The sequence below is a fragment of the Taudactylus pleione genome, unplaced genomic scaffold, assembly GCF_031769625.1.
Source record: "Taudactylus pleione unplaced genomic scaffold, aTauple2 ptg000352l, whole genome shotgun sequence".
Lineage (NCBI taxonomy): Eukaryota > Metazoa > Chordata > Amphibia > Anura > Myobatrachidae > Taudactylus > Taudactylus pleione.
The window spans coordinates 7,117,228-7,140,350 of NW_028284753.1; the positions used below are offsets into that span (position 1 = coordinate 7,117,228).

A 23,123-nucleotide genomic window follows, 5' to 3' on the forward strand; every position below is an offset into this window, starting at 1 on the left:
ATTATGAGTGAGTACCATGATGATGTGAAAATATAGTACCAAGAGGCAGATAGCTTCCTGTCCTAAGCTCACGATATTGTAAAAATCCACAGACGCATACAAAATCCTAGCACATAATTCATAGCCACAGAAGAATGAGTTAACCAGAATGATAAATGTGAAATGTAGAGGTGGAGGAGACATGTACTTTATGTGAGTGAGATCTATTCCAGGTAAGAGAGTAGGCTGCAGTACTGCACCGCTGGGGGCAGGGGGAACCCTCTCTCCTTGGTTCAGCAGTTGCTGTCCGGGGTTATGTCTGACTTCAGTATGTGCCAGTGTGTGGGAGAGGGTGTGGGAGTGAGGATGGATCAGTACTGGAAGTAGCTGCCTATGACTGTGACTCTGTCATCTCCTCCCTGGCACACCACTGATCCCTTCTCTATACTGGAGCAGACCCCACAACCCGCTTGGCAGTTCCAGTGTTTATTTCACTTTCTCCGGCGGCACCATGACTCCTCCTCCCGGGGAGAGACACTTACTGTACCTGCCCTGTGTCTCCTGGCTGCTGCTGGCACACTGTCAGACACTCTGGGCAGGGGACGATGCCCTATAGGTAGTTACGCCAGGAGTAGAGCAGCAGCTGAGGAGATCGCTCCTGTGTACCGGATAAATTGCAGCATCACCCACATACTCTGGATTATTGCCCCTGATTGGCTGTGTTGGATGTGACAGTGGCTGTAGCAGCTGCAAGTGTGTGGCCTCACTCACACTCACACTACAACTAGAGAGCTGAGATCGCCGGTGCTGTATAATGGATGTTCCCCTGCTGCTTCCTATCCTGATAGTAACTCATGGCAGTGACTGAGGCTGCTCCCCTCGCTGTGTGCTCAGCGCCCGGCGCTCCCCTCCCAGGGAACGTCCTACTTTAGGGAAACCTGCACCTGACAGTCTGGGATTTCTCCCTCTCCACAATCTGGGTTGTGTTCACCCCTACACTGCACCCCCACCAAGCTGGCACAGCGCCCTGGCGCCCGGAGGAGGCATGGCCCGCCGCTGGGAAAGTTACGGGTAATGTATGTGTCATTCTCTGTATAACTAGGATCCTCACCCAAACCATATGCAGATGTGCCCAAAGGTGCACCTGCCCCCATACCCACCACCATCAACACTGTCACACGATAAACATGCCACACACTGTATGGTGGTTGTATATGAATTACTTTTGTGTTGTGCCAAATCGTGTATATTTACAAGCAAATAAAATGCAGAGCCTGTATTATATGTAGTGATGTTATTTTATTATTGGTATTGAATACACCAAAATATGTGTATTCTCTCTCTCTCTCTCTCTCTCTCTCTCTCTCTCTCTCTCTCTCTCTCTCCCCCCCTATCTCTGTCTAGATAACTAGCTACCGATCTATTCAAATTACAACCTGTTTACTAAATGGCGAATTAGTTTATTTATACTTATTATTAGTATTATTATTTCTGCATTGTATTATTATTGGTATGTGTTTTGTATTCTATTGCTATTAATTAGAGCAAACAATAAAGGTCACTGTATGGACATATGCAATTAATATACTTCATCATATAAAAGTTAGTTATTGTAGTACATACTGTGTGTTGTGATGATGTGCTTGCTCCATTCTATAGATGAATGAGAGAGATAAGAAACATGTTTATTTGTTGGCATTATTAATAAGTCAGCTCAGTGCACACCTATGTTTTCTGTCCTCAAAGCAAAGGAGAACTCATTATTTTTCATGATAAATCAGATGCTATTTAATAACTGTGCCACATATGGTGAGTAAACTGGCCTGCTTTGTTTTATCATCTATCTTACTCTGCTCTTAATTTCTTAGATATTTTCTCTCTGCTGTATATAATATTACATCATGTAATGTAATATTAACACAATTTATATTTATAAAAGCTAGAGATGTGTGGGTTTGGTTCTACTCGGTTCATTTCGCCACATTATCGCAAGTTCGGATGAGTTCGGATTTATCTTATGGGCTATTCGGCTCTCACGTGTTATGGATAGCCAATAAGATAAATCCGAACTTGTGCTAATGTGGCGAAAAGAACTGAGTAAAACCGAACCCGCACATGTCTAATAGAAATACATCTTGTGCTATTATAACACATCCTGTATGTACATTTTCATATGGTTTTATTATTTTTATTATATATTTTTTTTACTAGCGACCCACCCCTGCTTCGCACTGGAGCAATTTTGAATTACGCCGATAGTCTTATAAGATTTCCTTGCAGACTACATTAGTAGTTTTTCCTCCTGACGTCAACACGAAAAGATTTAGATTAGATGTGACACGCAAAAGGGCCACGTAAAGTTGTTCATGAGCAAAACAGTCTCCACTTAGGTCAACTCCAGCCACGTTAGGGGTCTGTCTTTGTGCTTCATTTACTGTCATGCTAACAGCAGTCTCTTACCGATTGGACTCGTTTGAAATTAAGGAATAATTTTTTACATAAATGTCAGGAACGATAATGAAAGGGATAAAACTAATATATTGTATCAGTACACAGGGCTTCCATCAATTTTTCTGGAGAAACCGGATAATATGTATCAATCTCTACATGGCATACAATATAGTCCATCGTTGTGATGTATCTTTAGCGGTTTAGGCAGCGTAAGCCAAGAAAGCGCTCGGATGTCTGTTTTATCATTGACTTGCTTCACTAAAATCGTCCCTGCTCGGCTCCCTTTTGTCATAAATTAATGTTTCATACACCTAAATCTTCCTCCACAAACGCTCTATAGAATAGTGATAACTACCTCAGAATCCATCCATAAATTCTTGAGATTAGCCCACACACAGACCGATACCTACCAGGGATTTTATTTTATACTATGTATAGATCATTTATTATTTTGATTAGTGTACAACATTTCTAGTTGTTACAAATGGCAGCCCCATCAATGGATATATAAGTAGTATTATTAAATGACAAAGTGAATATATTTAGATGTCATTAACATGTAAGCAATAGTAGGTCAGTTTTCATTATACTTACATTATGAAGTGTTATAATGGTGTTGTCACCCAAACCATTAGACAACACTGCTATACTCTATGTTGAAGTTAGTGGACACTGGCTCACTCATACACTATCCATCATTTTATAATACACTGACAATGCCAGTTCAAATGTTTCATCTTTTACATTTTTTTTCAAAATAGCACTTCCATGATGTGAATAGAGGGTTGTATTGTATTAGCCATTAAATATATGAAACAGTGACTTAATTTTGATTTATGAAAAATATAAAATGTGATTTAAATGGATACTGTACTCTTGTAAGGCTGTATGGCCATGGTAATCTGCCACACAAAGCAGTATTAACTTCTTATCAACTGGCACTAATTACTGTACATGCATGAGATTCCTTTCTTAATGCTAGTACAATGCATGTAAACAAGTCTTAATTATAGAACCATTGGGGTCATTAACAACCCGTGGTTTTAATGACCCCATACTCACTTGCGCATCTTACAGTATCTAGCATTATATTTTATGGGAGTTCATCTAATTCCATGTCATGATATTTACAGCATGTGATGATGCCTTTAGTGACCTCCATTCCCTTTAAAATGACGCTAAAAGCACTAATAACAAATGCACAATAAATGCATTTGCACTAGACATCAATTTTCATTTTCTTATGACGGCTTATATTAATTTTTTACATAGTTAGCTACAATACTATAGGGAATGGTCCACATATTATACAATTTACTCTAATTTATGAACTTAGAGGGAGATTCATCAAACCTTCAAGAAAGATGAAGTACTAACCAATCAGCTTCTTACTGTCATTTTACAGACTGTGTTTGAAAAATGACAACATGAAGCTGATTGGTTAGTACGTTATCTCTCTCTACTTTACCTCTCTCCAAGCTTTGATAAATCTCCCCCTATATTCCCTATCACATGATTACGCATACACATATATACTCTAGGGTTAATTTTTGTCGGGTGCCAAATAACCTTCCAGTATATTTTTGGAAATGTGGGAGGAAACCCACGCAAGCATGAGGACAATATATAAACTACACACAGCTAAGGCTCTTTCCCTGCTTCTTACGTTTTATCTAGAGGTTATCCCCAGGGATTGTCCGGTGCTTACCTATTTTGTGCTTTGTACCTACTCCCCCATAGACCTTTATGGGGTGGCAGCCTGGGTCAATTTACCATGCAGCCAAAAGCTTTGCTTATATATAGATGCAAGCTAAATGTAATAGCTATACCAGGCAACGGGAACCAGTGACGTAGGAGAGGCTTAGCCTGATCCCTGCATGGTAAAATAACTGCACATGAATGGACACGCTCTCAGTACATCCCCGACATGACAGATAGCTGCAGTACAGCATTTTGTAATTGCTGCAAAAAGTGGCAATACTAAATCTTAATAACTGCAGCTCTATAATAAGTAGACTCATATATTATTAAAAGTCCTAAACCGATATATAATATAGTTAATATGTGCTGCTTCAAAGGTGAAAACACACACCATAATTAATCATGATGAATAGCCAAAGATAACAAGAATGAGAATAACCATAACATGGAATGTGGATGATATGGAGTGAGGATGACGGTAATATGGAATTAGGATGACATCTAATGTTGATGAGGATACATAGAGTGAGAATGATGGTAACATGTAATTTGTATGAGGATAACATGGAATGATAATGAGGATAACATAGAATGATGATGATGATGATAATATGGAGTGAGGATGACAGTATTATGGAATGAGGATGACATCTAATGTTGATGAGGGTAACAGTGAGAATGACGGTAAAATGTAATATCTATGAGAATAACATGGGTTATGGATGAGGATAATTTAGCATGATGATGATAATATGGAGTGAGGATGATGGTATTATGGAATGAGGATGACATCTAATGTTGTTGAGGATACATAGAGTGAGAATGATGGTAACATGTAATATCTATGAGGATAACATGGATTATAAATGAGGATAACATAGAATGACGATGATGATAATATGGAGTGACAGGGGCAGAACTATGGGAGACAATGGAGGCGCCTGCCCGCCGGGCTCCAGTTCTGATGGGGCACCTCCACCATTGTCCACAACATGTTCACCCCACTTAGGGCTGTAATAACTATGTACCTGGAGTGTACCGTCATGGCCTCCCAATACATGACACCTCGTCCCAGCACCTGAGAAGCCACCATACACTAGTGGAGAGCTCCATGTCAGACCATCAGCCACTGCCTTTGTCTATCTATAGCCTGTGTGCATGTGAATTGCTACATTACAGTGTCAGCGGCTGTGACGGGGGGGGAATCAAATTATAACTTGCTGATGATGATGATAATATGGAGTGAGGATGACGGTATTATGGAATGAGGATGACATCTAATGTTGTTGAGGGTAACATAGAGTGAGAATGACGGTAACATGTAATATCTATGAGGATAACATGGAATATGGATGAGGATAACATAGAATGATGATGATGATGATGATGATGATAAAATAGAGTGAGGATGACGGTATTATGGAATTAGGTTGACATCTAATGTTGTTGAGGATAACATAGAGTGAGAATGACGGTAACATGTAATATCTATGAGGATAACATGGAATATGGATGAGGATAACATAGAATGATGATGATGATAAAATAGAGCGAGGATGACGGTATTATGGAATGAGGATGACATCTAATGTTGTTGAGGACAACAGAATGAGAATGATGGTAACATGTAATATCTATGAGGATAACATGAAATGATAATGAGGATAACATGGAATGATGATGATGATGATTACTTGGAATGAGGATATGGATTACATGGAATGAGGATTTAGTAGTCTGTCTTGATCTGGGTATTAGTAATTATGATGCCACCAATTTCTCAAAATGCTTTATTTTTAAATATGTTTATTAGGTCCTCCAGTTATGTTGTTGTCTACCTACAATGGCTGACTATTTAACATTTTTGCTTACTATTGTGCTACCCTCAATGACCATATTTTGTGTATGGTAGTTGTGTCCTGGGCCAACAGCCTTTTTGGCAAGAAACCCTCATCATTTCTGTTTGTTATGCCAGACCTTTGTGCACATTCCTGATGGAAGTGTTACACTGAAGTGATAAAAGTCATGGGATAGCAGTATGTAAAAGTAATGGTAGGTGGCGTCACCGTACTGTGACATTGCCCAGGCCTGCATAATTTGTAATCTGACATCTCGTGAGTCCGTTTGAACACTGACTATGCTGCTCATGGCAAGGTGATGTTAATTATTGCCGTTCAAACGGGACATGATAGTGGGTCGCTGACGGATGAGATATTCCATTTCCGAAGATGTGCGGACATTCAACATTCCTCGATTTATGGTGTCATACGTGTACTGGGAATACCTCATGGAAGGCATTACCACCCACTGTGGACAGCACAGTGGCCGACCACCGGTGCTTAATGATCGTGTCCAGTGGCGTCTGGCCAGAATTGTCCATGGTAACAGACAAGCGACACTGGCTCAATTCCACAATGCAGGAGGTGCCAGATACACAACCAGGAGGTCAGTGCAGCGTTCTTTAGCTTCCATGGTATATGGGAGCAGAAGACCTACCATGTTAACACTATGACACCGGACACAGCACCTCACCTGGACTTGGGATGTCACTAATTTAATCCTGGAGAACTGGCAATATGGGCATAGTCCGATGAGTCATAGTTTCAGCTGTTTTGGGCTGATAGGCTTCAGGTGTGACTCAGACCCCATGAGGCCATGGTTCCTTAATGTGTGGGTTGTGTTCATGTGGCATGGGTTGAGGTCCACTGGTCCGCCTGATAACGTCATTAACTGGTAACCGCTATGTTGCATTGCTTGATGACCAATTGCAACCCTTCATGAACTTCATGTAACCCGCAACAATGGAATATTCAAGCAGAATAATGCACCTTGTCATCGGTCCCAAGTTGTCCAGAATTGGTTCAACGAGTATTCTGGAGCGCCCCAACGAATGCTGGTGTGACCACCATGTTCGCCGGACATGAACCCAAACGAGCATTTATGGGATGTGGTGGAGAGGTCCACTCGCACCCAAGATCCTGCACCTACAAATATCAGGGAGCTGTGGGAAATTATCCAGACAGCAACATCTCTCAAGAGGACTTCCGTCCACTTGTGTAATCGATGCCACGTCGAGTTGTTGCACTTCGCCGGGCTAGAGGGGGGTCCTACACGATACTAGGCATCTGTTCCATGACTTTTGGTACTTCAGTGTATAAGACATTCTCATTCTTGCCTTTTACTTTCCAAACTATAGAGCAGATTAATGAATAGGTGAAAAGCCTTGTCTTTTACAGGAGCTTTTCACCCTATACATGTAAAGCACCAGTGCTAAGCAATAACCATGTACTGTACGTGGGGGCAAGCTGGCAGCTTTTAAAATTAACTAGTCTGTTATTTATTCTCTGTGGTGGAGAATCATAAATGGCAGGTATAAAATATTTGATATACTTTATCTACAGGAGAGAGAGAGGAAGAGAGAGGAGAGAGAGAGAGAGAGAGAGAGAGAGAGAGAGAGAGGAGAGAGAGAGAGAGAGAAGAGAGAGAGAGAGAGAGAGAGAGAGAGAGAGAGAGAGAGAGAGAGAGAGAGAGAGAGAGGAGAGAGAGAGAGAGAGAGAGAGAGAGAGAGAGAGAGAGAGGAGAGAGAGAGAGAGAGAGAGAGAGAACAAATTTACCAGCACTCTCTTGGGGAATTCAATTCAATGCGAATTGAATAGCGCTGAAAGTGAGCACCCCGGAGCTATTTAATTCAGTGCGCTGTGTGTTCGGAGAATGCCGGTCATCGCGCCTTAACAAGGGTGTGTTAAGGCTTGGTAACCGTCATTCTCTGATCAAAGTGCCGGGACGCGCGGCTGTTAGCACCGCGCTAAGCAGAAAAACAGCTGCGCGCCCGGTACTTTGGTCGGATTTCTCCTCGCATCCCCAGGGGGGTGCGAGAAGAAAATCCTTAGCCCGCCCCAAACAGCGGGGTGTATTGAATAGCTTCGGGAGTTCTCTCCCGTCGCTATTCAACAGCGTGCTGAATTGAATTCCCCCTTAAAGTCTGAGCTCAGTAGGTACTTGCTGGGGTGCTCACCTTTTGGTGATGTACCCCTCCAAATATATAAGCACAAAAGAAGCGGCACTCCAAGGCAGAAATAGTTAGACAAACATGTTATGCAGATCCTTGGATTTACAAAGATGGCAGGTGGGCAGCTGTGACATTTGCATATTTTTGCATAGCAGCTGCGTACAAATTCACAGCTGTGACAGCATTAGCGTTCAACTCTCAATCAGGCCCAAAGAGTGGGATGTATCATGTATGGCTATTATAATGCGATACATCCTGCCCTTATTCGCCTGTACTATATACCTGTGTTTTTTAATGCTGGTATGCATGGTTTTACTTACCTTCTGGGACAGATCTTCCAGGGGAATGTACTGACTTTCAGGTTTATGGCCCAAGACTCATAGTGCATATATGCCGCCCTTGACCAGCGCTTGTGCAATGCGCGTGGGGAAGGGGCAGTGGAGAAGAATCCTTAGGATACATTTCCAGGATCTTTTTATTAAAAGTACCCCATAGATTTTTACAGGCAACACCATTTGTAGATGGCATTGCCAATTAGGATCAAGCCCATGAAAGTTAAGCTTACCAGACTTTTTAAAACCTATACAGAGCCATATATATTGCGTTTAAACCACTGAAAACAGCAGTTTTCTGAGGTTTTACCACATTTTCAGAAATTATACAGTCAGGTGCATAAATATTGGGACATTGACAGAATTGTCATATTTTGGCCTCTATTCACCACCACAATGGCTTTGAAATGAAACAAACAAGATGTGCTTTAACCAGCAGACTTTCAGATTTAATTTGAGGGTAATTACATCCAAATCAGGTGAACGGTGTAGGAATTACAACGGTTTCTATATGTGCCTCCCACTTTTTAAGGGGCCAAAAGTAATGGGGGCAAACTAAAGAATCCTAAATCTAACTTTCACTTTTTAATACTTTGTTGCAAATCCTTTGCAGGCAATTACAGCCTGAAGTCTGGAACGCATAGACATCACCAGACGCTGGGTTTCATCCCTGGTGATGCTCTGCCAGGCCTCTACTGCAAATGTCTTCAGTTCATGCTTGTTCTTGGGGCAATTTTCCCTTCAGTTTTGTCTTCATCAAGTGAAATGCATGCTCAATCGGATTCAGGTCATGGGATTGACTTGGCCATTGCATAACATTCCACTTTTTAGCCTTAAAAAACTCTTTGGTTGCTTTCGCAGTATGCTTCGGGTCATTGTCCATCTGCACTGTGAAGCGCCGTCCAATGAGTTCTGAAGCATTTGACTGAATATGAGCATATAATATTGCCCGAAACATTTCAGAATTCATTCTGCTTTTGTCAGCAGTCACATCATCAATAAATACAAGGGAACCAGTTCCATTGGCAGCCATACATGCCCATGCCATGACACTACCACCACCATGCTTCACTGATGAAGTGGTATGTTTTGGATCATGAGCAGCTCCTTTCCTTCTCCATACTCTTCTCTTCCCATCACTCTGGTACAAGTTGATCTTTGTCTCATCTGTCCATAGGATGTTGTTCCAGAACTGTAATGGCTTTTTTAGATGTTGTTTGGCAAACTCTAATCTGGTCTTCCTGTTTTTGTGGCTCACCAATGGTTTACATCTTGTGGGTGAACCCTCTATATTCATTCTTGTGAAGTCTTCTCTTGATTGTTGACTTTGACACATATACACCTACCTCCTGGAGAGTGTTCTTGATTTGGCCAACTGTTGTGAAGGGGTTTTTTCTTCACCAGTTGTTTTCCGTGGTCTTCCGGGGTCTTTTGGGTGGTGCTGAGCTCTCCGTTGCCGTTCTTTTCTTTTTAAGAATGTTCCAAACAGTTGATTTGGCCACACCTAATGTTTTTGCTATCTCTCTGATGGGTTTGTTTTGATTTTTCAGCCTAATGATGGCTTGCTTCACTGATAGTGACAGCTCTTTGGATCTCATATTGAGAGTCGACAGCAACTGATTCCAAATGCAAATGTCACACCTAGAATCAACTCCAGACCTCTTACCTGCTCAATTGAAATAATGAGGGAAGCCCACACCTGTCCATGAAATAGCTTTTGAGTTGATAGTCCCATTACTTTTGGCCCCTTAAAAAGTGGGAGGCACATATAGAAACCGTTGTAATTCCCTACACCGTTCACCTGATTTGGATGTAATTACCCTCAAATTAAATCTGAAAGTCTGCAGTTAAAGCATATCTTGTTTGTTTCATTTCAAAGCCATTGTGGTGGTGAATAGAGGCCAAAATATGAAAATTCTGTCAATGTCCCAATATTTATGCACCTGACTGTATATATATATAGCCGTCATCCATTCTTTCACTATAATATCTGACTAACATCTTAAGTTTATATGTTTCAGATTTATTCTCCTTATATCTTCTTAGTTGAGCTTCAGGATATCTGTCTTCTTTCCTTTCAGGTTTCTATTTCCTTCTACTTCCCCTTTCCATTTATTCATTCTGCCTTGTTCGTTTTGTTTTTAACTTCTGTCTTTGGTGGAAGGTGATTAGATTCCGCCTGTTTATACATACACATTTCCCCTTTTTGTTTATTCGATGGTTATTTTTAAATAGACACAAGATTCAATCAATTTCATATTTCCTGTTAGTTTAGTGGATGTTTTTAACTTATTTATAAACCGTGAGCGAGCTAGAAAGTTCACAGTAGACTTTAGGTAATAAACAGTCCTACTGCCAGCACTAATAGGCACAAGAACAAGAAACAGTGCTGAATTAGTATACATAATATATCAAGAGGCTAAAAAATTCTAAAAAGAACTGTACATTCATTTAGTGGAGAGCTAGCTCATGGGAACTTGCTCAATCAATCAACATAGCTTATTAGCACAATAAAAACAAAAATACAGATAAATTCACAGATAAATTATATTTAGACATATATAATAATTTTTCAATTTAATGTCTTTACAAAAGCAGTCACAGTAAGGATGCTCTTACGGATGCTCTTAAGAGTATCTGTGATACATGTCCGCTCTCTAACAAGGCGAACACTGTCCCCACATTCAGAGCTTTTTATTCCCAGTCCCATATGATGATAACGTCAGTTGCCTGTTATTTTAGTTTATATATAATGGACCCTAAGATGGAAATCGGCTTTCCAATTCCCTTCGTTTTCACTTAGCTAGCAATTATGAATAAGGGAAAAGCTAAAGTTAATTCATCCATGCTCTGGCCACCTATTTATTAGTCCTCCAGGCATTGATATTAGCAAAGTTACAAAGTGTGGAATGGCCCCAATAAAATAAATATATTAATTTAGCCCTGACTGAGTAAAATGTTCAATGTTATTAATCTACAAGTGTTATTAATCTAAACATGTAAAATGTGCATCTGTACCCCTGTTCAGAGTCGGTCGTAGCGGCCCGCACGGTCGTACGCCACCGATGTTCTCTAAACTGCGCATGCGTAAAGTTCGCAATGCGCGTGCGCAAAACTAGCTGCTACGATCAGAAATTTCTCTCTCCTTGAACACAGCCAGGTCGGTAGTTTGAGTGACAGAATGAGGCGTTTGTGGGTGGTAACAGGGGAAGGTGCTTGAAAACGGGGAGTGGAGATCCGAACGCAGGCGTGCCTAATTATGCGAACGGCGTTTTATGGAGTGCATAATTAACAAAGTAGTGTCATGGCACACGTGACATGGGTGGTTTGTACACTGACCTGATCGTAGTGCTTAAGAGAGGGTATGGTCAACCCTTAAGCTCTACGACCAGTTTCGATGGTTCCTGATGGTTTTGATTAATCCTTATATGCCCGGCGAGATGACGTGTAATGGCGTACGAGAAGGGGGCGTATTTTTTTTTCTTCCGGCCCGCTTCCTCCCCTTGGTCGGCCAGCTACCGATTCGATTAAGAACGCAACTTGCGAGTGCATCATTTGCATATCCGGACCCTTTTCCCGTACGACCGTGCAGCCGCAACAACCGACTCTGAATGAGGTCCAGAGTGCTTCCTCTACACAGCTGCCTTGTAGCCAGTCCTCAGATCTGAGAGGTGTCGTCATAAACGCAGACATAAGAAGAGGTGATATTTTCTCACTCACCTGTAGCTGTTCGCTCCTAAGAGAAAGATTCTTACTACGTACATTTTTTTCTTTTATTTCAAGGGTACTGATCTTTAGGAAAATAATGTACGTCACAGTTTGTATATACTGGTTGTACAGAAGGGCTCTGGGCCTTAGGTTAAAGTTAAGCAGGCTATCATTGTAAAGACGATAGCGCATTCATTTTTTTTAAAGCTTTAAGATTTCTTAAAACTACAACTAATATTGTTTTCAGTGTATGAGGACACATGTATAGTATTTTTGTGGCCAACTGTAAGTGGTGAACAACTAGTATAGTGTGTGTGTGTGTAACACTACTTTCTAAAACTCCAGTATATTCTCCCCTGCTTGTGCAAAGGTAAGGTGCCAGGAAGGGTAAACCAAAAGCGTAGAGAGTTGGGCCAGTGCTCATTGCACATAGAGCCCTGTACGAGCAGTAAGAAAGCTCTCTTTCATCTTTAGAGCCAGAGTTGGGGGGCACTGCTGTTTTCATATAGTTGGGCAAGGCTTTTTATAATGGCTTACCCTGAAACTATAGCCACAATATCCCCTAAGATGCAACAGAGACAGTTAGTTTGGAAAACTAGTATGGAGATGGCTACTATGCTGTGGGGGCAGCTCAAACAGGTTACATTACTCAACCTAGGATGAGTAATGGATATTTTGGCGTAATTATGCACCTCGTCCCAGGTCCAGTGTCTATCTAGGACACAGACTGAAGGACACTGTTCTATTTAAAATTACATTTAACCTCCTATTTGCGAGTACTAAGGCCATACTTACCTACCTTTAATAATCTCTTCCCGGGAGAAGCCCTGGGGTAAGAGAAGCAGCAGGGGGGGCGATGGGGGGCGGGGCCTAACGATTTGTGTCATTAAGCCCCCGCCCCCTAACGGGCAAAACTGCCGCAATTGGTAAAGTTTACATAGTGGGCGAGGCCAAACGCTGTGATTCATGCAGAATCACATCTTAAGCCCCGCCCCCTTCACGGAGACCCACGATCGCCCGCGGGTATTCTCATTCTGCCCACTTCACTAGGAAGTGGGCAGAATGCGGGAGAAATGCCTACCCTTCCGGGGGTGCCGGGGGTTACCCGAAAAATCGTGAGCCTCCTGCGAAAACCGGGAGAGTAGGCATGTATGACTAAGGCAGATCTCATTCATCAACACATATAAACACATATGAAATAGAGGGCCCGATTCAGACCCGCCCGCTAGATGCGTTCGCACGCAGCCAAAGTATGCATATCCCGTGATCGCACGGCAAGGCATTAGCTTGCCTACTATGTCTTGGCGTGCAATCGCGGTATTTAGACGCCCACCAGTTTGTCTTAAGACACCCACTTTCCCACGTCATCTCAAGGAAGTTTATTGGCTCAATCGGTAACATTGAGTAACATTTGACTCATACGCAGCACTTGTGGCTGACCATACCCTATCACAAGCACTGCGAGTGCTTCAGTGTGTAATTCGCCCATGTAACGTGTATTATGACGCCTCTTAAACGGAGTTCAGACGCACAGACACGCCTGCAATCGCACCACCACACTCCCGTTTTCATCGACCATCCCCTGTCACCACCAATAAACAGCTTGTCCTGTCACTCATTCTAGTGATGTGGCTATGTGCAGCGAGCGAACGCTTCCCGATCGCATGGACTAGTTCGCGCACGCGCACTGCGTTTTATACGCATGCGCATATTGCAAACATCGGCAGGCTACGTGCGAACACAACCTAACAAACAGGTCTGAATCAGGCCCAGAGTTATATACATATGTGCCTACTGTCCTGGAATTTCCAGGAGACTGACAATTTGATGTCACAGAAAATGTGGCAACTACATGCGTTATTGGCCATGTAATAACATCACTTTTATACTGAACCACATCATCTAATCCACAGCATCTCATCCACAGCATCTCATCCACAGCATCTCATCCACAGCATCTCATCCACATCATCTCATCCACATCATCTCATCCACAGCATCTCATCCACATCATCTCATCCACATCATCTCATCCACAGCATTTCATCCACATCATCTCATCCACATCATCTCATCCACATCATCTCATCCACAGCATCTCATCAGCTACTCTCTGTCTAGTAAAAGTAAAACAATGAAAGCAAGTGTCTGGCTCTTTCTTATGGTTTATTGTAATTTGTGCAACTCAATGCAATATTAGTAAATTAGCTATGCTGTACATAAGATAACATATACCTTTACGTTTTATTTATAACTTAATTAAATTTGAGTAAACCAAATTAAACATTTAGGGCCTAATCCTAATTTGGATTCAAGTCCTAATGTGAATGGACATTGAGAATATCTATAAACTTTGCATGTGCCGCAGAGCGCAATCACAGACTGTGCATGTGCCGCAGAGCGCAATCACAGATTGTCCATGTGCCGCAGAGAGCAATCACAGACTGTGCATGTGCCGCAGAGAGCAATCACAGATAAGCAAGTGCCGCAGAGAGCAATCACAGACTAAGCAAGTGCGTAGAGAGCAATCACAGACTGTCCATGTGCCGCAGAGAGCAATCGCAGACTGTGCATGTACCGCAGAGAGCAATCGCAGACTGTGCATGTGCCGCAGAGAGCAATCGCAGACTGTGCATGTACCGCAGAGAGCAATCACAGACTGTGCATGTGCCGCAGAGAGCAATCGCAGACTGTGCATGTGCCGCAGAGAGCAATCGCAGACTGTGCATGTGCCGCAGAGAGCAATCACAGACTGTGCATGTGCCGTAGAGAGCAATCGCAGACTGTGCATGTACCGCAGAGAACAATCGCAGACTGTGCATGTGCCGCAGAGAGCAATCGCAGACTGTGCATGTGCCGCAGAGAGCAATCGCAGACTGTGCATGTGCCGCAGAGAGCAATCTCAGACTGTGCATGTGCCGCAGAGAGCAATCACAGACTAGGCATGTGCCGCAGAGAGCAATCACAGACTAGGCATGTGCCGCAGAGAGCAATCACAGACTGCATGTGCCGTAGAGAGCAATCACAGACTGTGCATGTGCCTCAGAGAGCAAACACAGACTAGGCATGTGCCGTAGAAAGCAATCACAGACTGTGCATGTGCCGCAGAGAGCAATCGCAGACTGTGCATGTGCCGCAGAGAGCAATCTCAGACTGTGCATGTGCCGCAGAGAGCAATCACAGACTAGGCATGTGCCGCAGAGAGCAATCACAGACTAGGCATGTGCCGCAGAGAGCAATCACAGACTGCATGTGCCGTAGAGAGCAATCACAGACTGTGCATGTGCCTCAGAGAGCAAACACAGACTAGGCATGTGCCGTAGAAAGCAATCACAGACTGTGCATGTGCCGCAGAGAGCAATCACAGACTGTGCATGTGCCGCAGAGAGCAATCGCGGACTGTGCATGTGCCGCAGAGAGCAATCACAGACTATGCATGTGCCGCAGAGAGCAATCACAGACTGTGCATGTGCCGCAGAGAGCTATCACAAACTGTCCCTGTACTACAGAGAGCAATCACAGACTGTGCATGTGCCGCAGAGAGCAATCACAAACTGTCCCTGTACTACAGAGAGCAATCACAGACTATGCATGTGCCGCAGAGAGCTATCACAGACTGTCCATGTGCCGCAGAGAGCAATCACAAACTATGCATGTGCCGCAGAGAGCAATCACAGACTGTCCCCAGAGAGCAATCACAGACTGTCCATGTGCCGCAGAGAGCAATCACAGACTATGCATGTGCCGCAGAGAGCAATCACAGTCTGTCCATGTGCCGCAGAGAGCAATCACAGACTATGCATGTGCCGCAGAGAGCAATCACAGACTGTCCCCAGAGAGCAATCACAGACTGTCCATGTGCCGCAGAGAGCAATCACAGACTATGCATGTGCCGCAGAGAGCAATCACAGACTGTGCATATGCCGCAGAGAGCAATCACAGACTGTCCATGTGCCGCAGAGAGCAATCACAGACTGTCCCGAGAGAGCAATTACAGACTGTGCATGTGCCGCAGAAAGCAATCACAGACTGTCCCCAGAGAGCAATCACAGACTGTCCATGTGCCGCAGAGAGCAATCACAGACTGTGCATGTGCCGCAGAGAGCAATCACAGACTGTCCATGTGCCGCAGAGAGCAAGAACAGACTGTCCATGTGCCGCAGAGAGCAATTACAGATTGTGCATGTGCTGCAGAGAGCAATCGCGGACTGTGCATGTGCCGCAGAGAGCAATCGCAGACTGTGCATGTGCTGCAGAGATTAATCGCAGACTGTGCATGTGCTGCAGAAAACAATCACTGACTGTGCATGTGCTGCAGAGAGCAATTGCAGACTGTGCATGTGCTGCAGAGAGCAATCACAGACTGTGCATGTGCTGCAGAGAGCAATCACAGACTGCATGTGCTGTATAGAGAAATCACAGACTATGCATGTGCTGCAGAAAGCAATCACAGACTGCATGTGCTGTGGAGAGCAATCACAGACTGTGCATGTGCTGCAGAGAGCAATTGCAGACTGTGCATGTGCTGCAGAGAGCAATCAAAGACTAGGCATGTGCTGCAGAGAGCAATCACAGACTGTGCATGTGCTGCAGAGAGCAATCGCAGACTGTGCATGTGCTGCAGAAAGCAATCACAGACTAGGCATGTGCCGCAGAGAGCAATCGCAGACTGTGCATGTACCACAGAGAGCAATCGCAGACTGTGCATGTGCTGCAGAAAGCAATCACAGACTAGGCATGTGCTGCAGAGAGCAATCACAGACTGTGCATGTGCTGCAGAGAGCAATCACAGATTGTGCATGTGCTACAGAGAGCAATTGCAGACTGTGCATATGCTGCAGAAAGCAATCACAGACTAGGCATGTGCTGCAGAGAGCAATCGCAGACTGTGCATGTACCACAGAGAGCAATCGCAGACTGTGCATGTGCTGCAGAAAGCAATCACAGACTAGGCATGTGCTGCAGAGAGCAATCACAGACTGTGCATGTGCTGCAGAGAGCAATCACAGATTGTGCATGTGCTGCAGAGAGCAATCGCGGACTGTGCATGTGCCGCAGAGAGCAATCACAGACTAGGCATGTGCCGTAGAGAGCAATCACAGTATAGGCATGTGCCGTAGAGAGCAATCACAGACTAGGCATGTGCCGCAGAGAGCAATCACAGATTGTCCATGTGCCGCAGAGAGCAAGCACAGACTGTGCATGTGCCGCAGAGAGCTATCACAGATTGTCCATGTGCCGCAGAGAGCTATCACAGACTATGCATGTGCCGCAGAGAGCAATCACAGACTGTGCATGTACCGCAGAGAACAATCACAGACTGTGCATGTGCCGCAGAGAGCAATCGCAGACTGTGAATGTACCGCAGAGAACAATCACAGACTATGCATGTGCCGCAGACAGCAATCACAAACTGTGCATGTACCACAGAGAGCAATCACAGTCTGTGCATGTGCCGCAGAGAGCAATCACAGACTGTGCATGTGCCGCAGAGAGCAATCACAGACTGTGCATGTGTTGCAGAAAGGAATCGCAGACTAGGCATGTGCCGCAGAGAGCAATCGCAGACTAGGCATGTGCCGCAGAGAGCAATCGCAGACTGTGCATGTGCCGCAGAGAGCAATCGCAGACTGTGCATGTACCACAGAGAACAATCGCAGACTGTGCATGTGCCGCAGAGAGCAATCGCAGACTGTGCATGTGCCGCAGAGAGCAATCGCAGACTGTGCATGTGCCGCAGAGAGCAATCTCAGACTGTGCATGTGCCGCAGAGAGCAATCACAGACTGTGCATGTGCCGCAGAGAGCAATCTCAGACTGTGCATGTGCCGCAGAGAGCAATCACAGACTAGGCATGTGCCGTAGAGAGCAATCACAGACTAGGCATGTGCCGCAGAGAGCAATCACAGATTGTCCATGTGCCGCAGAGAGCAAGCACAGACTGTGCATGTGCTGCAGAGAGCTATCACAGACTGTCCATGTGCTGCAGAGAACAATCACAGACTATGCATGTGCCGCAGAGAGCAATCACAGACTGTGCATGTACCGCAGAGAACAATCACAGACTGTGCATGTGCCGCAGAGAGCAATCACAGACTGTGCATGTACCGCAGAGAACAATCACAGACTAGGCTTGTGCCGCAGACAGCAATCACAAACTGTGCATGTACCACAGAGAGCAATCACAGTCTGTGCATGTACCGCAGAGAGCAATCACAGACTGTGCATGTACCGCAGAGAACAATTACAGACTGTGCATGTGCCGCAGAGAGCAATCACAGACTGTGCATGTACCGCAGAGAACAATCACAGACTGTGCATGTGCTGCAGAGAGCAATCACAGACTGTTCATGTACTGCAGAGAGCAATCACAGACTGTGCATGTACCGCAGAGAACAATCACAGACTAGGCATGTGCCGCAGAGAGCAATCACAGACTGTGCATGTACCGCAGAGAACAATCACAGACTGTGCTTGTGCCGCAGAGAGCTATCACAGACTGTGCATGTACCGCAGAGAATAATCACAGACTAGGCATGTGCCGCAGAGAGCAATCACAGACTGTGCATGTGCCGCAGAGAACAATCACAGACTGTGCATGTACCGCAGAGAACAATCACAGACTGTGCATGTACCGCAGAGAACAATCACAGACTAGGCTTGTGCCGCAGACAGCAATCACAAACTGTGCATGTACCACAGAGAGCAATCACAGTCTGTGCATGTACCGCAGAGAGCAATCGCAGACTGTGCATGTACCTCAGATAGAAAACAAAGTTGTGCATGCGCCGCAGAAAGCAATCGCAGACAGTGTATGTGCCGCAGAGAGAAAACACAGTTGTGAAATGGGCATTTCTGGTGGCAGCTGGGGCGGTTGCTGCATGTACACACGGAACAGATCCGTCCCATGGGAATGCAGCATGACCAGTGCTCATTTGGAGCATGCGGACAGAAATTGAACGCCTGTTTATGATAGATACTTTGCATTCAGCATATGGTGGGTGTAAAGCTGGCCACACACTAGACCAACTTACATCCAACCAGCCAACTTGTTGATTGGTTGGAATGAAAATCTGGTAACGGATGGAAGTAAATGATGATCAGCAATTTGCTCCTAAATGCCAGAAAACAGATGAAAATGGTCGTTTAGACAAGTTTGTTAAATGTTTGATCTAAACTATTTGTTCAAAGAACAGTTTTGGTCCATTTTCCAGCGTTTGGGAGCAAATTGCTGATTGTGGCCCTCATTCAGAGCCGCTCGTTAGCGGCAGTACGTTCGTTCCGAGCGATGTTTGCACATCTGCGCATGCGTACGGTTTTTAGTACGCATGCGCGAACCAGTCAGTGCGGCCGAAAATCGTTGGTACGCAATATAGCGAGGGCCTGCTATTTTGAGTGACAGAATGAGGCGTATGTGGGTGGTAACAGGGGAAGGTGCTTGAAAATGGGGAGTGGAGATCCGAACGCAGGCGTGCTTAAAGGTCAAAACGGGCGTTTTATGGGTGTGCATATTTAAAACAGCAGCGTCATTGACCACGTCACTGGGTTATTTTATAGCCAGAACTGCTCGCAAATTTGTGGTAGCAAACACCAACCACAAGAATAGCGAGCAGTTCATACGCTGGTCGATGTACTCGATTAATCTAATAAATAGCGGACATGACGTAGGATGCGAGCGGCCAGGGGGCGTTTTTAACAAATAAACGAGCGTATGTTTTGCTCGCTCGTTCAGACTTAGAGGTGTGAACAGACTGCAATGTGCGTACGGATCATTTGAATAGCCACCCCTTGTTTTTAAACGAGCGACCACAAATAGCGAACGGCTCTGAATGAGGGCCTGTATTCCTTACCAGATTTTCATTCCAACCAATCAACTAGTTGGCTGGTTGGACAGATAATCTTTAGATGTGTGGCCAGCTTAAGTATCTATACTGATTGACGGCTGTGGACCAAAAAAAGAATGGTCACATGGCCTTCTGCATAGACTAGCGGATATGTGTATAAGCTTGAGGTGGTAAGTAGACTGCCGTGAGCAAACACACAAATGGCCGCAAGTTCTTCTGACTCCGAATCAGACCCTTAATTATTGGATTCATGCTTGCGTGTGTGCATGTGTGTCAGAGCAGGATGCTGGGAGTGTTTGTGTCTTCATGTGTGTTTCCCTGCACCTTACACAGTTACATGGTGTATAGCTGCAAGCCCTTTCATCCCTTGTGATGAATGTTTAACAATATTTCTCTTGCTCTCTTTCCTCTCTCTCTTTTTATGCCACAAGTCTAACCATGTGTACTGGGTTTTCCTCTAGGTAAATGAATGCACTCCACGATATCCTACATCTGAATGGTTTAGCTAAAGATGGAAACACTGGAGTCAGAACTAACCTGTCCAATTTGTCTGGAGTTATTTGAAGATCCACTTCTGCTTCCTTGTGCTCACAGCCTGTGTTTCACCTGTGCCCACCGTGTACTGGCTTCTGGAAATTCTTCCACTGAAATAGTGGAACCTGTTAAAGCTTTTCAGTGTCCAACCTGCAGATATGTCATTTCCCTCAATCACCGTGGCTTGGAAGGGTTGAAACGTAACGTTACTCTGCAGAATATTATTCATCGTTTTCAGAAGGCCTCTGTAAGTGTTCCGAGCTCTCCCAGTGACGACCTTAGAGATAAGATCTACAAAACTGTGCCAATCATGGCAGCAGAGAGGATTCCATGCCAGTTCTGCGAGGTGGAGCCACCAAGAGATGCTGTGAAGACATGTATCACTTGCGAAGTATCTTACTGCGACCGTTGTCTACGTGCTACCCACCCTAACAAGAAGCCTTTCACCAGCCATCGTTTGGTGGAACCTGTACCAGATGCGCATTTCCGTGGACTTGTTTGCCTGGAGCACGAAAATGAGAAAGTTAACATGTACTGTGCAGCCGATGATCAGCTTATTTGTGCCTTATGCAAATTAGTTGGTAGGCACAGAGAGCATCAGGTGGCTTCACTGAGTGATCGATTTGAAAAACTGAAGGTAAGACTTGTTCATTTACTTGTAATAATCACAATTATATTTTACTTCATTGCAGAATTAGATTAAACTTGTACCCCCACTACATTGGTGAATATTTTCGTTCATTGCTGTAATTTGCCTGCAGAATAGAGGATTGAGCTGGAGACCCAATCAGGAGATGCAGTGTCCTGATTATAGCTTCTCATTGGTCCTCCAGTGCATCATATAACCCTGCATTGCAGCCAGGGATGTGAGACTAACCACTTGGCCCTGGGGAAAACATCTGCACGAAGCAGTCCCCCGTGTTCTAGAGTGGGGATAGAGCTACAATGATCCGGGTTGGGTATGAGATCCCGGCGGTCAGGATGCCACTGGTCAGAATACTGACAGTGGCATCCCGATAGTCAGAATCCTGATAACCATAAGGAACAAGGTAAATCTAACCCTTACCCCTAACCCTCCCTCCCCGGTGCCTAAACCTAACCTCCCCCCCTCCCCAAGTTTCTAAACCTAACCTCCCCCTCCCCACACCCTAAACCTAACCCTTCCCCCTAATGCCTAACCCCGCACCCTAAACCCTCCCCCTAAACCCCATTACTTATCTTTCGGCGCCGGTATTTAGGCCGTTGGGCATCCCGCACGCCGGGATGCTGACTACATCCCCAATAATCCAGGTGGTAGTGCTACTTTACAGACCACCAAAAATTTAAATGTTGAAGTTTGGATGTAAACTGTGAAAATAAAATAGATTTTATAGCACCATAAAAATAGAGGATAATAATAATAATAATTATTATTATTATTATTGTTTGTTTTAACCAACCAATATACATCTGTTAAAAAGACAAAGGACCTTCCAGATCTTTAGGACAGTATCCTTTTGGGATCTGATATAGGCCAAAAAACTTAGAATTCAGTTATTTCAGCTGCTGTGACTTAATTCTCCCTGTCTCTATGGGATGTAGTCAGAATACCGGCGGGCGCAATCCTTCCCGACGATATCCTGACACTGACATCCCGACATCGAATTAAAGATAGGTGTCGAAATCCCAATGCCTATCATTAGCCCCACTACAAAATCCTGACAACCGGCATACAGAACGAATGTAAGCCGGATGTCTTAGCGTTTAGCCGCAGGGGGGGGGGTAGGTTTAGGGACCCCCGGGGAGACTTAGGGTTAGGCACCCCCCCGGGAGGGTTAGGGTAGGGAAAGGGGGGGTTAGGGTGCGGGGAGGGGGGGTTAGGTTTAGGCACTAACGGTGAGGTTAGGGTTAGGCACTAGGGGGAGAGGTTAGGGTTAGGCACTAGGGGGGGAGGTTAGGGTTAGGCACCCCCCCTGGAGGGTTAGGTTTAGGCTGCGGGGAGAGGGGGTTAGGTTTAGGCACTAGGGGGGAGGTTAGGGTTAGGCACTAGGGGGTGAGGTTAGGGTTAGGCACTAGGGGGGAGGTTAGGGTTAGGCACTAGGGGTTAGGTTAGGGTTAGGCACTAGGGGGGGAGGCTAGGGTTAGGCACTAGGGGTTAGGTTAGGCTTAGGCACTAGGGGGGAGGTTATGGTTAGACACCACTAAGGGAGAGTTAGGTCTAGGGAGAGGGTTAGGGTACTTACCTGCTGCAGTCGGGATTTCGATCTGTCGGGCTGCCAACATACCGATTCTCCTCAATGTATAAATACGCCAACACACGGATTGCGTCTCTGCAGAGCTAGACTACCTAGCTGTCGTTCACTCTGATGTTTGCTGAGTTAGAAAAGGTCCATTCCTAACATGGCAGCCTTAATATGTGTTTTCTATATATATGATTTAACTCAGTAATACACAGCCTGCATATATTAATGCAACAGTGCGGCCTCACTACTGTAGCTCTTCAATATCCAATAAATCCTGTAACTGTTTCCATTAGATGACATTACTCTATTAAAGTACTTTCACTGCATGTGCCCTATAACTCTAT

General features: G+C 44.7%; 1 protein-coding gene across 1 annotated transcript in view; it reads left to right on the forward strand.

Moving 5' to 3' along the window:
• The first annotated feature begins 392 nt into the window (after positions 1 to 392).
• The window catches only part of MID2 (midline 2), a 348,031-nt gene continuing 325,300 nt past the window's right edge, over positions 393 to 23,123 (forward strand). The window contains exons 1-2 of the mRNA XM_088444211.1: positions 393 to 1,055; positions 20,485 to 21,194. Of these exons, the coding sequence (XP_088300337.1) occupies positions 20,535 to 21,194 (660 nt within the window). The 5' untranslated portion in view covers positions 393 to 1,055; positions 20,485 to 20,534. The remainder of the gene's footprint in view (positions 1,056 to 20,484; positions 21,195 to 23,123) is intronic.